This window comes from Macaca nemestrina, chromosome 15 (genome assembly GCF_043159975.1).
Source record: "Macaca nemestrina isolate mMacNem1 chromosome 15, mMacNem.hap1, whole genome shotgun sequence".
Classification (NCBI taxonomy): Eukaryota; Metazoa; Chordata; class Mammalia; order Primates; family Cercopithecidae; genus Macaca; species Macaca nemestrina.
The window spans coordinates 19,611,480-19,627,972 of record NC_092139.1 but is presented as its reverse complement, the minus strand read 5'-3'; the positions used below and the strand labels follow the sequence as shown (position 1 = coordinate 19,627,972).

The 16,493-nt window shown below is 39.5% G+C and overlaps 1 protein-coding gene across 1 annotated transcript; it reads left to right on the top strand.

The window, feature by feature from the left end:
• Positions 1-10,077: 10,077 nt before the first annotated feature.
• Positions 10,078-12,965, top strand: LOC105496432 (semenogelin 1). Its single transcript, XM_011766840.3, has 2 exons — positions 10,078-10,414; positions 10,658-12,965. The coding sequence occupies exons 1-2, from the start codon at positions 10,267-10,269 to the stop codon at positions 12,868-12,870; spliced, it is 2,361 nt and encodes a 786-aa protein (XP_011765142.2). The 5' UTR covers positions 10,078-10,266; the 3' UTR covers positions 12,871-12,965.
• The last annotated feature ends 3,528 nt before the right edge of the window (positions 12,966-16,493 follow it).

Here is a 16,493-nt window from a genome sequence, read left to right as displayed (position 1 = left end):
CATGCCCACTTCCCTTTCTCCTCCTTCTAGTAGTCTACAGTGTCTGTTGTTCCCATGTTTATGTCAGTGTGTGTTCAATGTTTAGCTCCTACTTATAAGTGAGAACATGTGGTATTTGGTTTTCTGTTCCTGCATTAATTTGCTTAGGATAATGACCTCCAGCTGCATCCATGTTGCTGCAAAGGATATGATTTCATTCTTTTTACGGCTGTGTAGTATTCTATGGCATATACATGTTATATTTTCTTTATCTAATCCACCATTTATGGGCACCTAGGTTGATTCCATATCTTTACTATTGTGCATAGGAAAGCAATGAACATAAGTGCAGGTGTCCTTTTTGTAGAGTGATTTATTTTCCTTTTGGTGTATACACAGTAGTGGAATTGCTGGGTCAAATCGTGGCTCTGTTTTAACTTCTTTGAGAAATCTCCAAACTGCTTTCTACAGTGGGGCTGAATTAATTTACATACCAACCAACCAAAGTGGAAACAAGATATAAGCATTCTCTTTTCTCCACAGCCTACAGCATCTGTTGTTTTTTAACTTTGAAATTACAGCCATTCTGGCGATCATTAAAAAGGCAGGAAACAACAGGTGCTGGAAAAGATGTGGAGAAATAGGAACACTTTTACACTGTTGGTGGGACTGTAAACTAGCTCAACCATTGTGGAAGACAGTGTGGCAATTCCTCAAGGATCTAGATCTAGAAATACCATTTGACCCAGCCATCCCATTACTGGGTATATACCCAAAGGATTATAAATCATGCTGCTATAAAGACACATTCACACATGTGTTTATTGCAGCAATATTCACAATAGCAAAGACTTGGAACTAATCCAAATGTCCGTCAATTATAGACTGGATTAAGAAAATGTGGCACATATACACCATGGAATACTATGCAGCCATAAAAAAGGATGAGTTCATGTCCTTTGTAGGGACATGGATGAAGCTGGAAACCATCATTCGGAGCAAACTATCGCAAGGACAGAAAACCAAACCACATGTTCTCACTCATAGGTGGGAATTGAACAATGAGAACACTGGGACACAGGGTGGGGAACACCACACACTGGGGCCTGTCGTGGGGTTGGGGGAGAGGGGAGGGATAGCATTAGGAGATATACCTAATGTAAATGACGAGTTAATGGGTGGAGCACACCAACATGGCACATGTATACATATGTAACAAACCTGCATGTTGTGCATATGTACCCTGGAGCTTAAAGTATAATTTAAAAAAAAAAAGGAAAAAAAGAAATTACAGCCATTCTGCAACAGTCCCCTCTGGAACATCAACCCAGTGGCCTGAGAACTGTTCCTGTCCCCCAGCACCCACAGGGGCTGCTGCTTTCCCTGAATGTGAAGACTCAGAGTGCAAATCTGCCTGACCCAGCCCCCACCTGGCTTTGTTCTGCCACCTGCCCTGGTAGCTTAACACAAAAAACAGAAACTCTTGGAAGCTCTATGGCCCCACCTATTGCCTAAGAAGCCAGAGGGCAACCTAAAGCAAGCAAAAATCCCACTGCTACTACCATAGCTGGTGCTCTTTTGCAAGCACCACCTCCTGGCTGGAGGCCAACCAACACAGTCCATTACAGCATCTCCCGGTAGAATAACACTGCACCTAGGAAGGAGAAAATGGCTGAGCAATCTCAACTATCACCACTGCCTGTACCCCTCTGACTAACCAGGTCCTGATTCTGTCCAGGTGACCAGTTCAGTACTACTATAACCAGTGCTCAAGAAAACCAATACATTGAGGCTGTCAATAACCAAGGAATCTCATAGAGTCTGCATCACTCCCCTACTACCCCCATGACTGGTGTGGCCACCCACTGCTGGGAGACTTGAGGACAGGCCACATCACCAGATCTCTTGCAGACATTCCCCAGCACAGGCCTGGAGTGTGGCAACTTCACTGGGCAGCTAGATCCAGAGGAACATTTGAGAATTCTCAGTGCCCTACTCTAAAAAATTTGCTGCTATAGCGGCATGACTTTTTTAGGGGTGAACTTGCAGGGTTATTTCTCAGGTCAGGGTTGTGTGCATGCACTTCGTGGATCAGCCATGGTGGTCTGGCTCACTGACATTGGAACCAGGGTGCCATGATACAGACAGGGAGGTCATGTCTGTCAGGAGCAGCCTACTGGGTTGTTTCTCAGGCCCAAGACATGGGCACAAGGCTGCTTGGGTAGCCTAGTGGCATGTCTGCTGGAGGAGTGAACGGGGCTGCTTCTTTGGCCTTTGACACGGCTGCATGGCTGCTTGGCTAGTCTTTGGGCTTTTCTGTGAGGGGTGGCACAAGAAGTGGTTTTGTTGGCCAAGGGTCCAAGCATGGGGCTTCTTTTTAGGCCTTGGGGCGTGCCCACCAAGGCAGACTGTGGAGTTCTTTCTCAGTGATGAGACAAAGGCCCATAGCTGCTTGGCTGGCCTGGGCATGTCCACCAGGGGTAGCCATTGGCTGTTTCTCAAGTTTGGGACATGGGCTCTTTGCTACTTGGGCAGTCTGGGGTCATACCCACTAAGGGTAGTTTGTGGGACTGTTTCTCAGGCCCTTATTTAAAAGATAGGGTTCATTGGGCAAGCCATGGATGTATCTGTGGAGGGCAAAGGTGCTGCAGGGCTATTTCTCAGGTATTGAGTGAGGCCCATATCAGCTGCTTGGAGCTCAGGGACCCCTCCTGCTTAGTAGAGGGCATGTGGCAGTTTGGCTAGTTCAAGGACAGATTTACTCGGTGTGACTGGACGATTATTCCCCAGCTGAAATGCAGTGGCATAAGTTGGTTTCCCTTCTGTGCCGGAACAGAGTCACAGCCAATCCTGGGCTCAAACTCTGCACAGCTGGGGTTGTGGAGTTCAGCCACTATGTGACCTTGGCGTAATGAAGAGGGAAGCCAAATGCTGGAGAAGTGTGGTTGTCAGAAGTTCCAGAGGAGGCTACACTCCAGAGGGGGCTCTGTTGTCAAGACGGGACTGTGCTGCTGCAGCTTGGCCCAAGTGGGTGAGTGGGATGTGGGTAGCGCACACCTTGTGCCCCTAATGCAGGGCAATACAGCTGTGTGAATTCCCAGCAGCTCTCCAAACTGGGCTCAGGACTTTAAAGGACTGTGGGATTCTCCTCTTGTAAGGACAGTACATGTTTGCAGTCGCAAGGTGACTGGTGGGGACCTTCTCCTTAGATTTTCCCTGCAACAGGAAGACCCTCTTGACTCCAGACAGATCTGATCCGGGTGGAGGGAGACAGGACTGCAGAATTCAGATGCCTCTGAACTGCCCTCCTGAACTAATCACCACAGGTTCATCTCCACTCCCCCAGGCACTCCAGTACTCTGCCTTTGACACTCCAACCAAATCTTAGCTGTTTGTTACCTTGACCCTTTCTTCTAGTGGGGATGAGCACCATGGGTCTCTAGTTAGCCATCTTGCTGACTGCCAAATTTTCTATTTCTTCATAGTTAAATCTTGATAGCTTATATGGGTCTAGGGATTTATTCGCTTCTTCTAGGTTATCTAATTGTTGGTATATAGTTGTTCATGAGTCTCTAACAATCTTTGTATTTCTCTGGTATCAGTTGTAATGTCTCCTTTTTCATCTCTGATTTTATTTAACCAAGTCTTCGAGTCTTCTTTTTTTTTTGTTTTACTTAGTCTAGCCAAAAGTTTGGTGATTTTGTTTGTCGTTTCCAAAAACCAACTCTTTGTTTTATTGATCTTTTGTATTGTGTTTCTAGTCTCCATTTTTATTATTTCTACTATATCCGTATGATTTCTTTCCTTCTAGTGTTATTATGATTAGTTTTCTCTTTTGTTTTTCTTATTCCTTGTGGCGCCACATTAGGTTGTTTATTTGAGATCTTCTTTCTTTTTTGTATAGGCACTTATTTCTGTAACTTTCTGTCTTAGAACTATGTTTACTATATCTCATAGCCTTTGATACATTGTGTTTCTACTTTAGCTTGTCTCAAAGAAATTTTCATTTCCTTTTTAATTTCTTCTTTGACCAGTTTGTTGTTCAGGAGCATGTAGTTTAATTTCCATGTATTTGTGTATTTTCCAAAGTTCCTTCTTTAATTAATTTCCAGTTTGATAGTAATGTGGTCAGAAAAGATACTTGATATGGTTTCAGTCTTCATAAATATGTTAAGACTTGTTTTGTGGCCTAACATATAATAATCTATTTTGAAGAATATTTCATGTGCAGTTGAGAAGAACATATGTTCTGCAGTTGTTTAATATACTTTTCTGTATATGCCCTTAAAGTCTATTTAGTCTAGAGTGCAGCTTATATCTCATATTTCTTTGCAGATTTTCTGTCTGGGTGATCTGTCCATTGCTATTACACTGTCTTGAAATCCTCTAATGATATAGTTTGGATATCTGTCCCCTCCAAATCTCATGTTAAAATGTGACCATCAGTGTTGGAAGTGCAGCCCAATGTGAGGTGTTTGGGTTATGGGGCTAGATCCCTCATGAATGGCCTGGTGCTATCCCTGCAGTAATGAGGGAGTTCTCACTCTGTTAGTTCACATGACGACTGGTTGTTTAAAAGACCCTGGCATCTTTCTTGCTCCCTCTCTCACCATGTGATACACTGGCTCCCCTTCCCTTCCATCACGATTAAATATTTTGTGTGGCATCACCAGAAACTGAGCAGGTGCTGGCATCAGGTATCTTAGCCTGCAGAACTTTGAGCCAAACAAACCTCTTTTCTGTATACATTATCTAGTCTCAGGTATTCTTTTATAGTAACGCAAAATGGCCTAAAACACCTACTATTATTGCATGCAGTTGATCTCTCTTCAGAATATTTGCTTTATATCTTTAGGTGCTTGGATTTGGGGTGCATATGTACTTACAATTTCTGTATTATCTTGCTGAATTGACCTCTTCAGCATTATATAATGATCTTTATGTCTTTTTACATTTTGACTTAAAGTCTATTTGATCTGATATAAGTATTGTTACTCCTGCTCTCTTTTGGTTTCTGCTTATGTGGAATGTTTTTTCCATCCATTATCTTTCAGTCTATGTGTGTAATTACCAGTATGGTTGCCTCTTTTAGGAAGCCTATTGATGGGTCTTATTTTTTTTCCCATTCATCCAACCTAGGCATTTGATTAGTGAATTTATTTACCTTCAAGATAATTATTCATAGGTAAGGACTTACTACTACCACAATTTCAAGATAATTATTCATAGGTAAGGACTTACCACTACCACTTTTGTTTTCTAGTTGTTTTGGTGATTCACTTTCTTTCTTTCCTTCCTTCCTTCCTTCCTTCCTTCCTTCCTTCCTTCTTTCTTTTCTTTCTTTCTTCTTTCTTTCTTTCTTTCTTTCTTTCTTTCTTTCTTTCTTTCTTTCTTTCTTTCTTTCTTTCTTTCTTTCTTTCTTTCTTTCTTTCTTTCCTTTCTTTCCCTTCCTTCCTTCCTTCCTTCCTTCCTTCCTTCCTTCTCTCTCTCTCTTATTGCCTTCCACTATGATTAAGTTAGTTTCTCTAGTAGTATATTTTGATACTTATTTTTTATTTTTAGGGCATCTATTAAAAATATTGTCTTTGTGGCTAACATGAGGCCTTTAAAAAACATCCTGTAGCTATCACAAGTGATTTTAACATGATAATAACTTGTTTGATTACAAAACATAAAACTATACTTTACCACCACTTCCCTCCCCACATTTTGATATTCGCATGTCACAATTAACAGCTTTTATACGCCATATGCATTAACAATTTATTGTAGCTACTATTAATTTCAACAGTTTTATCTTTTAACCTTCATACTAAAGATAGAAGTGATTTATACATCACCATTATAGTATCACAGTATTCTGAATTTGACTGTGTAATTACTTTTATTCGTGAGTTCTATACTTTTAGATTATTTTATATTACTCATTAGCATCCTTTTCTTTCACCTTAAAGAACTCCTTTAGCATTTCTTATAAAATTAGGTCTGATGGTGACATACCTCCTCACCTTTTCACGTCTGGGAAAGTTTTCATTTCTCTGTCATTTCTGAAGAACAGCTTTGCTGAGTATAGTATGCTTGGATGGTTTTCTTTTTTTTTATTCCTTTGATAATATTATTCCACTCTCCTCTGATCTTTAATGTTCCCCTTGAGAAATATGATTTGATTGCAGCACTATTCATACTAGCAAAAACATGGAATCAACTTAGGTGCCCATCAATGCTGGACTGGATAAAGAAAATGTGGTGTATATACACCATGGAATACTACACAGTCATAATAAATAAATAAAATCATATATTTGCAACAACATGGATGCAGTGGGAGGCCATTATCCTAAGTGGATTAATGCAGGAAGAGAAAACTATATACCACATGTTTTCAGTTATAGAGGGGAGCTAAATGTCAGATACTCATGAACATAAAGATGGAAATAATAGGCATTGAAGACTACTAGAGGAGAGAAGAAGGGAGGGAAAGGGGACAAAGGTTGAAAAACTAAATGTTGGGTATTATGCTCAGTATCAGAATGACAGGAAAATTCATACCCTAAGCTTCAGCATCATGCAATATACCCAGGTAACAAACTTGCACACTTGCCCCCGAATGTAAAATGACAGTTGAAAAAGAAAAAAAAGGTCTGATGTGAAGTGTATTGGAACTGTTTTGTATTTTATTTGCTTCTTTTCTTTTGCTGCTTCAGGATCATTTCTTTGTCTTTGATCTTTCACAATTTGATTATTATATGTCTAGTCTTTTTTGAATTGAATGTGATTGGTGACTGTTGACATCCTGAACTTTGACTACATATATATATATATAAAATATGCATATATGTATATATATGGGTGTATATATATGTGTGTGTGTATATATATATATGAACTCTTCAGATTTGGAAAGTTTTCTGTTATTACTTATTTAATAAGCTTTCTTTACTTTTCCATTTATATTTCTGTAACTTCTCTTGAATACCAGTAAATTGTCCCTTTGCTCACTTAATGCTATTCCATACATCTCATAAGTTTCCTTCATTCTATTCTTTCTTCTTTTTTCCTTTTCTGAGTATATATTGTCAAGTAACCTGTATTCAAGCTCACAGATTATTCCTTTTGCTTGATCATTTCTGGTGTTAATGCACTCTATTGCACTTTTCATTTTATTCATTGCATTCTTCATCTCCCATATTAACATTAGATATTTTGTTATCATTTTTGCCCTTTGTTACATCTCTCTTTCTGGTCGCTTATTGTTTTCATCATTTCATTTAATTATTTATCTGTATTGTATCAAAGTTCTTTGAGCTCCATTAGAACAGTCATTTTAAATTCTTTTTCAGGCAGGTCATACATCTCCATGTCTTTGGGCCAATCAATGGTATCTTATTTTGTTCATTTGGTACCTTATTTTGTTAATTTGGTGTTATCAGTTTTCCCCAATTGTTCTTGATCCTTGTGATTGTGCATTGATGTCTGCACATTGAAGAAGAAGGTACTTACTGAATTGCAGGTAGGTACTTGAATGCAGATATTGAATTTAAGGTAGCTACTTACTCCAAGTTGGCTTTGTCTGAGAATGTCCCTCAACTCTGTCCAGAAATTCTAGGCAGATCATCAGTTCTGGGTTTGTAAGTCTGTGACTGTTTCAGTCACTGCAGCACAAGGAGATGTCATAAACCCAGGACCACCATGGCCAGTTCTGCACCAGGCCCTAACCCATGGCTGCAGAGGCTGGCACAATGATGGACTGCATTCCCAACTCCTCCTCACTGATACCTGCCTATCTATGTTGGTTATTCATAATCCAAGGCTGCTGTAGTTGGCTGCCAGTGGTGCAGGTAAGAACACAAGTCTATCTCACAGGAACTATGTGTTCCTCTCTGCTGCTGGGGTCGGTCTTGCTGCTTAGGCCACAGGTACTCACCCAGAGTCACCATGAGTGTCCTCCCAGTGCTGAATTTTACTATTATGTGACTAGTATTGGGTTCTATGAAAAAGTCCAAGCCTTACTTCATTCCCTTCCCCCGAAAGAAAGTAGCTCTCTCTGCACTGTGCTGCCTGTGATTGGGTTAGGGGTGATGCAGGAAACGAAATTGTCTTTCATATTCTCTTCAATGTGTATTTTTAATTATTATGCTATAATCAGGTTCTGTAATATCTCATCTGGCCTGTTTAGCTTTTGAGAAAGTATTATCACATGTGGATAATTATTAAATTTCATGTTTTGGAGGGTATAATCTCTGGGGAGTCCTACTCTACCAGGTTTTTCTGCCCATTTCCCCAAAATAACTATATTGGAATATTTTCTAAGTTGTAAAGTGATTTCCCATAGAATTGAGCAAAATACATTTAAATCCTCCTGTTTTCTTCTTTTCCTATGAGTACAAAACTTTCTGATTTTTGTGCCAGTTTAGTGCACTTTAATATTTTTGCTTTTTAAAAAATTTGTCCAACAGGGCAAATCATTTGATCACTTAATCTTTTCCCCATCATAATTCCATATCTAAGATGTATGCATAACCATACCATTTTTATGCTTTCCAAATCACTGATTTCTGATTTCAACTTTATCAATACATTCCTTTATCATTTGGAAATTGTTTTTTCCACATTTCATTGAATTCAATTCTAATATGAATATAATAATCACATATTATGCTTGGATTGCATTTTCCTGCTTTGTTTTTGCAAATATTGCGCTCCTTTGTTTTATCTGCATCTTTTGGACACTAGATGAGATGAAAGTTTTGTTCTTGATCCATAAGTAAAGCTAATATTTCAGACTCTATTTTGTATCAGTAAGCTTGGAACAGAACAGTTTCTGGTATTTTCTTAAGGGAAGTGTGAGGAAGATTACAGTGGTTAGCAGACACAGTAATCAATTTTAGTTCAGGACAATAACACCCTACTCTGTTGGAGTTTCTGCAATAAGGAACTACTTACTGGCCTTGAGGCAAACAGATAAATTTGGTAAGATCTCAGAGTGGTTCATAGAGAAACCATGCAGCTCACATGATTTATGTTTGATAGCATAGTGCTTTTTTCTGTGGTTGGCCTTTCCCTTTACCCCTTCCGTAAAGCATTGCCTACAGGAAGGTTAAAATTTTAAGCTAGAATAATTGAAAATAAGTTTTCAAGCTATCCTTTCCCCAGAAGTACCCTCCAAGGTGTTCTGAATGTACACAGGAACACTGTTGGGACACTTTCTTCTTTCTTCCCCTGTGATCTGCTTATAACAAAGTCTATGACTCAAAGTAAAGAAAGTTTCTTTAAACTTTTCAGGATGTCATCACAATTGGAAAAAATCTTTGCTTCTACCAAAGGTGGGAATTTTAGCTTCATGTCCACTCACAATACATTATTCAATTCATTGATGGTGGCAAATATTTCTCACAGCCTGTGTGGGGATTTAGCTGTTTATTACTGAAGTAGAAACTTCTTTTAACTAAAAAAAAAAAAAAAAAAAATCTGCTATTTAGGTAGATTTCATGAAAAGAACCCAATTTAGAAACCAGCATTTTTACTTTTTTTCCAACAGTTGTTCCTATCACCAGGAAAACATGTTAAAATTCTCTCATCCTTTGAAAACATATCTGGAGCTTACCTCCCCCTCCAGATAGAGCCTCAGCTCTCATTCCACCATGAATTCAGACTTCCTGAGAAGGTTGCAGCTGGTCGCAATCCTTCAACTGACAACCCAACATAATTGTATTCATCTCTCATTAAAGTTACTAGCAACAACTAAGAAAAACTTTGGATACATGTCAGTCTTTACTGTGTTGAACTTGACAGACATATTTGACATTGGTGTGCCCCATTTACTTGTTTAAAATTTCTTTCTTTGGATTCCATAATGTTTCATTATCTTCTATGTCATTGGACTTCTATGATTGCTCACTCTTAGGTAAAATAGATCGTGTCTCAAGATCATTTTTAAAACAAAAGGAAGTATGGCGTTCTATCTAAAATAGAATATTTAATTTATTACATCATGAAGGCAAACTCACATTTAGAATATAAAGGCATTCTCAGAAACCAATTACTTTTGTAGCCTGAAGCTAATCTCTTTCCTACTTTCGTCTAAAATTCCGTAAAATGCAAGTGATCTGGCATGATGATCAACAAGGACTGATAAAAATTTGCTGAGGCTTCCAGAAGAAGGAAAATGCCTTTGACATTATGTTGCTGGGGACATTGACTTTGTCCCACACTCAGCAGGGGTGAGGAAGTTGGCATTTACTGATAAACTAAGAAAAGGCAGTGCCTTTTGTAATTTAAGCTCCACCCATGGCACCTTCACTCAAGGAAGATATAAATGACAAGGTCCACTCAGCTCTCAGACAAGGCTTTCCAAGCAAGATGAAGCCCAACATCATCTTCGTACTTTCTCTGCTCCTCATCTTGGAGAGGCAAGCAGCTGTGATGGGACAAAAAGGTGAGTGGAGAGGGTAAGCCTTGGGGAAAGCTGCTCAGACAGAATAGCCTCTTAGATTATTTGGAGTGCAAACAGTAACCTGTTTGGGCACAGATTCTTCTTGTTGAAGAGAATTGATTTTCTCCACCCAAAGCTTCAGCTTTTCTAGAAACATCAATAATTTGTTGGGAAAAGGTGGGAGGTAAGAGTTGCAAGGGAGCTTTGGAGATAATGAAAGCATACACTTCTATTATCAATTACCAGGTGGATCAAAAGGCCAGTTACCAAGTGGATCTTCCCAATTTCCACAAAGACAAAAGGGCCAGCACTATCCTGGACAAAAAGACAAACAACATACTGAATCCAAAGGCAGTTTTTCTATTCAACACACATATCATGTAGATACCAATGATCATGACCGGACCCGAAAAAGTCAGCAGTATTATTCGAATGCCCAACATAAAACGACAAAATCAGAACAACACCTACGTGGAAGTCAAGAACTGCTCAATTATAAACTAGAAGGCAGAGACAGTGCTAAATCAAAAGGTCATTTTCATGTGATACTTATACATCATAAAGAAGGCCAAGATCATCATGGGACACAAAATCCTTCTCAAGATCAGGGGAATAGCCCATCTGGAAAGGGAATATCCAGTCAATATTCAAACACAGAAGAAAGGCTACGGGTTCGTGGACTAAGTAAAGAACAAGCTTCAGCCTCTGGTGCACAAAAAGGTAGAACACAAGGTGGATCCCAAACCAATTATGTTCTCCAAACTGAAGAGCTAGTAGCTAACAAACAACAACGTGAGACTCAAAATTTTCATCGAAATAAAGGGCATTACCAAAATGTGGTTGATGTGAGAGAGGAACATTCGAGTAAACTACAAACTTCACTCCGTCCTGCACATCAACACAAACTCCAACATGGATACAAAGACATTTTTACCACCCAAGATGAGCTCCTAGTATATAACAAGAATCAACACCAGACAAAAAATCTCAATCAAGATCAAGAGCATGGCCGGAAGGCACATAAAATATCATACCAACCTTCAAGTACAGAAGAAAGACGACTCCACTATGGAGAAAATGGTGTCCAGAAATATGTATCCCAAAGCAGTAGCTATAGCCAAACTGAAGTGAAGGCACATGGCAAGTCTCCAAAACAGATAACAATTCCCAGTCAAGAGCAAGAGCATAGCCAAAAGGCAAATAAAATATCATACCAATCTTCAAGTACAGAAGAAAGACGACTCCACTATGGAGAAAATGGTGTCCAGAAATATGTATCCCAAAGCAGTAGCTATAGCCAAACTGAAGTGAAGGCACATGGCAAGTCTCCAAAACAGGTAACAATTCCCAGTCAAGAGCAAGAGCACAGCCAAAAGGCAAATAAAATATCATACCAATCTTCAAGTACAGAAGAAAGACGACTCCGCTATGGAGAAAATGGTGTCCAGAAAGATGTATCACAAAGCAGTAGCTATAGCCAAACTGAAGAGAAGGCACATGGCAAATCTCAAGAACAGGTAACAATTCCCAGTCAAGAGCAAGAGCATAGCCAAAAGGCAAATAAAATATCATACCAATCTTCAAGTACAGAAGAAAGACGACTCCGCTATGGAGAAAATGGTGTCCAGAAAGATGTATCACAAAGCAGTATTTGTAGGCAAACTGAAGAGAAACCACGTGGCAAGTCTCAAAAACAGATAACAATTCCCAGTCAAGAGCAAGAGCATAGCCAAAAGGCAAATAAAATATCATACCAATCTTCAAGTACAGAAGAAAGACGACTCCACTATGGAGAAAATGGTGTCCAGAGAGATGTATCACAAAGCAGTATTTATAGGCAAACTGAAGAGAAGGCACATGGCAAATCTCAAAAACAGGTAACAATTCCCAGTCAAGAGCAAGAGCACAGCCAAAAGGCAAATAAAATATCATACCAATCTTCAAGTACAGAAGAAAGACGACTCCGCTATGGAGAAAATGGTGTCCAGAAAGATGTATCCCAAAGCAGTAGCTATAGCCAAACTGAAGAGAAAGCACATGGCAAATCTCAAAAACAGATAACTATTCCCAGTCAAGAGCAAGAGCATAGCCAAAAGGCAAACAAAATATCATACCAATCTTCAAGTACAGAAGAAAGACGACTCCACTATGGAGAAAAAGGTGTTCAGAAAGATGTATCCCAAAGCAGTATTTATAGCCAAACTGAAAACCTAATAGCAGGCAAATCTCAAATTCAGGCACCAAATCCTAAGCAACAGTCACGGCATGGTGAAAATGCAAACGGAGAGTCTGGCCAATCTACAAATAGAGAACAAGACCTACTCAGTCATGAACAAAAAGTCAGGCACCAACATGGATCTCATGGGGCACTGGATATTGTAATTGTAGAGCATGAAGGTGACGGTAATCATCATTTGGTACAACGTCGTAACTACCACAGAAATCCATTATCTACATAAACCTACCATTCAGTAACCATGTGAAAGGATGGATCAATATCAAGGTAATTTTTTTTTTTTAGCAAATAGGGGAGATACCTCTCCCAATGTTTAGAATTGTTGGGGACTCTCCAGGACTTTTGTAGGATTGATAACCATTGTTCACACCAATAGAAGTGCTGTATAACAAGTGTTAGGAAGATGAGCCTCACAATTCCCTGGTGAGGAGAGGGTCTGGTAGTGGCACAGAAGGATGTTTGGCCTATCATGAGGTCCTAGAATTCCTATCCTTAATTGAATATTCTTCAATAATTTTTTTTTTTGTATATGCCTACCTCCTAAAGGTTTTTTGAACCTGTACTGACTACATATGCGTATTTATAAGTTTATGGTATACTCTTGTCAGTTCTTATACTTTAGGTTAGTAAACCTCAATTTATTTCCTATATAGTATAAAGGATTATAGCAGTTAATATTTTCTTTCTGCGCACCAATGAATGTTCTTGCATCCCTGTTAGGGTTCATCTATGCTCCTTCAGAGACCACAAGCCCAAAGACTAGCAGTCCTCCCTCTCAGAATACAGGAAAGAGATAAGTAGAAAGATCCCCGTTCATGTTGTGAAAGAGGAGATGGAAAGGGAGACACAAGAGATGGTGAGGGATCTCATGGGCCAATTAGATGTTTGCAACATCAGGAGAAGAAAATTGAAGCCCTGAGAGGGGTAATGGTGCTTCCCTGCCTCTTTGCAATAAGTAACACTGTACTTGAAGAGAGGGCAAGCAGCAGAAACAGTGGCCCCGGCTGGCAACTAGTGGCCTGGTATCCTAGTAATAGAGGGCTGGTACAATTGGAGCTGAAGGGGACAGGGGGCCCAGCTACCATCCCCACCCTTCACTTTTTACTGTACTCACATCATTGATTCTCTTCTTTCTCTCTAGGTATCACTTGACCTCAGTGAATTCTGTGATGTTTCTGATATGCACACACCCATGTAGTTTCAGATTCTTGGTCCATGGATGACACCACCTGCCCGTGCTTCCTTGAATTAGGCTTTCTCAACCTGAAGTCCCTTCAAACTTCCAATAAAGAGATCATTTTCTGCTTCATCTGCTTTTGACTCCTGTTTTCTCTGGATTCCTAGTTGCTCAAGGGGTTGAGGGCATTACTAATATAAATGGTTTTGAAAGAAAATAAAGGGATATTTTTGAAGCACTAGGGAGAATAGTAATCAAAGCCACATTTCTAGATGTATTGATAGAAACCAACACTAAAAATAGGGTGCTGTTAGTCTGCCAGTCACATGTCTACCACCTGAGGCCAACACTAAAGGCTCTCATGACCCTGGTACTAATCAGACCCCAGGAACTAAAAATATCCAAGAAAGACAAGAGGAAATGTATTGCAACAGGCCCTGGGAAAGTCTCTGATCTGCTGGTGATCAATTCCACAGTAGCACATCCCTTCACTTAGCTTAAGAATGTCTTACCCCTACAGCATCCATTGAGATGCAATTACACCAAAGGTGATATGTTAAATCTGCACAACTTCAGTAACAGCAAGTGGGTTAAAATGTCACCTGTGGATGGAAAGACCAGAGCACCAGTCAAAGAAATATTGAGGCAGGTGGTGTCTTCATAATGGAAATTCTGCTGCCTATACTGTCTTTTCCCCCTCTATTTTAAAAAAGTTTCCAGAGAAAGCTAAACCTCCAGGAGAAGAGGCCAACATAGGGGAGTGAGAAAATCACAAGACTAAGAATAAGAGATTTGGATTCTAGTTCCAAGTCTGCCACAATAACCTGTATATCTTTACCTAAATCTGTTCTTTCCTGCAAGCTTAAGTCCCACATCTGCAACATGGAAAAGTTTGACACAGCAATCTTCATAGTACTTACTGACTCAATATTGTAGATGAAAGAAAGAAAGAAAGAAAGAAAGAAAGAAAGAAAGAAAGAAAGAAAGAAAGAAAGAAAGAAAGAAAGAAAGAAAGAGAAAGAGAAAGAAAGAGAGAGAGAAAGAAAGAAAGAAAGAAAGAAAGAAAGAAAGAAAGAAAGAAAGAAAGAAAGAAAAGAAAAGAAAGAAAGGAAGGAAAGGAGAGAGAAAAGAAAAGAAAGAAAGGAGAGAGAAAAGAAAAGAAAGAAAGAAAGAGAGAGGAAAGAAGGAAGGAAGGAAAAGAAAGGAAAGAGGGAAGGAAGGAAGGAAGGAAGAAAAGGAAGGAAGGAAGAAAGAAGAAAGGAAGGAAAAAGAAAGAAAGGAGGTCAGTAAGATCTTAAAGATGGTGTCTAATGAGGCCCATTGCTGCAGTAAATTTGGTAGGGCCAGAATAGGTCAGATGGATATGAATGCTTCAGAACGACACAGGCCTACTTGGAGCAGATATTGGCACTTTTGCCCACCGTCAAAATCATGGATCATATAGGCCCAGAGTTGGGTTAGCCTGGGCCCCACATACCAACAACCAAGGAGCCATAAGTTTATAAAGAGCCATGAAGTCTTCAAGGAGAAGTGAATCATTCCCTAAGCTAGCCAACAGGTTGAAAGTCAGAGGGTCAGCTTCATCAAAAGAGCCAAAAGAGTAGGTGTAGCTATGATTGTCCATCACCACAGCCAGGCATCCAGTTATGTGTGTATTAAGTCATAAAATCTACCAAGTATGTCATTGTTAAGGATTAGTATAGATCAGCCAAGAAATATGTATATGGGTGTGCTGTGGGCCCACAGGTACCCATCTCCACTTCTCACACACATGAAGCACACGCATACACAGCTGAATGGCCCCTGTGCTGCAATAGCTTGGTGAAGAAGAAATTGTAGAGAATTAGCAATTGCTTACCATAAATTTTCCTTTTAGTTCTACTTCTTTTGCTGTATGACTCTGGCAAAGCATTTGTTGTTGTTTTGTTTGTCTCATATGTACAATAAAAGTACTGTTTCCTGATGGAAGAAAGGGAAAGAAGAAAGAAAGACAGAATGAAAGAAAGAATGAATGAAAGAAAGAGAGAAAGAGAGAGAGAAAGAGAGGAAGGGAGGGAGGGAGGAAGGAAGGAAGGCAGAAAGGGAGGAAGGAAGGAAGGAGAAAGAAGAAAAGAAAGAGAAAGAAAGGAAAGAAAGGAGAGAGAAGAAAGAAAGAGAGAAAGAAAAAGAAAAAGAGAGAGAAAGAAAGAAAAAGAGAAGGAAAGAAAGAAAGAAAGAAAGAAAGAAAGAAAGAAAGAAAGAAAGAAAGAAAGAAAGAAAGAAAGAAAGAAAGAAAGAAAAAGAAAGAAAGAAAGAGAAAAAGAGAGAGAAAGAGAGAGAGAAAGAAAGAGTCTCCATCAGGTCTTAATGTCCTCATGTCGCCTGTAGGTGTGTGACTAGAGACTTTGTCATAGTGGCATGAGAACTCTGTCTCTCTTCACTGCTACCTTTCCAAGAGAATAGAGACCTTGTGCTCAGTCACCTGCTTTATTTTCCCAGCCCAGCAGTTAGAAAGGAGAGGTTATAATGGGCTTAGGGGCCTTAGCATCAGGGAAGCTAGAAATACCTGCTACAGTCTGCTGAACAGATTCTCTCCTCTATGTATGGACAGAAATACATTAAACAGTTTCCCTGACATGTTGCTGATTGCATGGGGGAGGGAAAAATAAACTGACATGTAAACAAGCAAA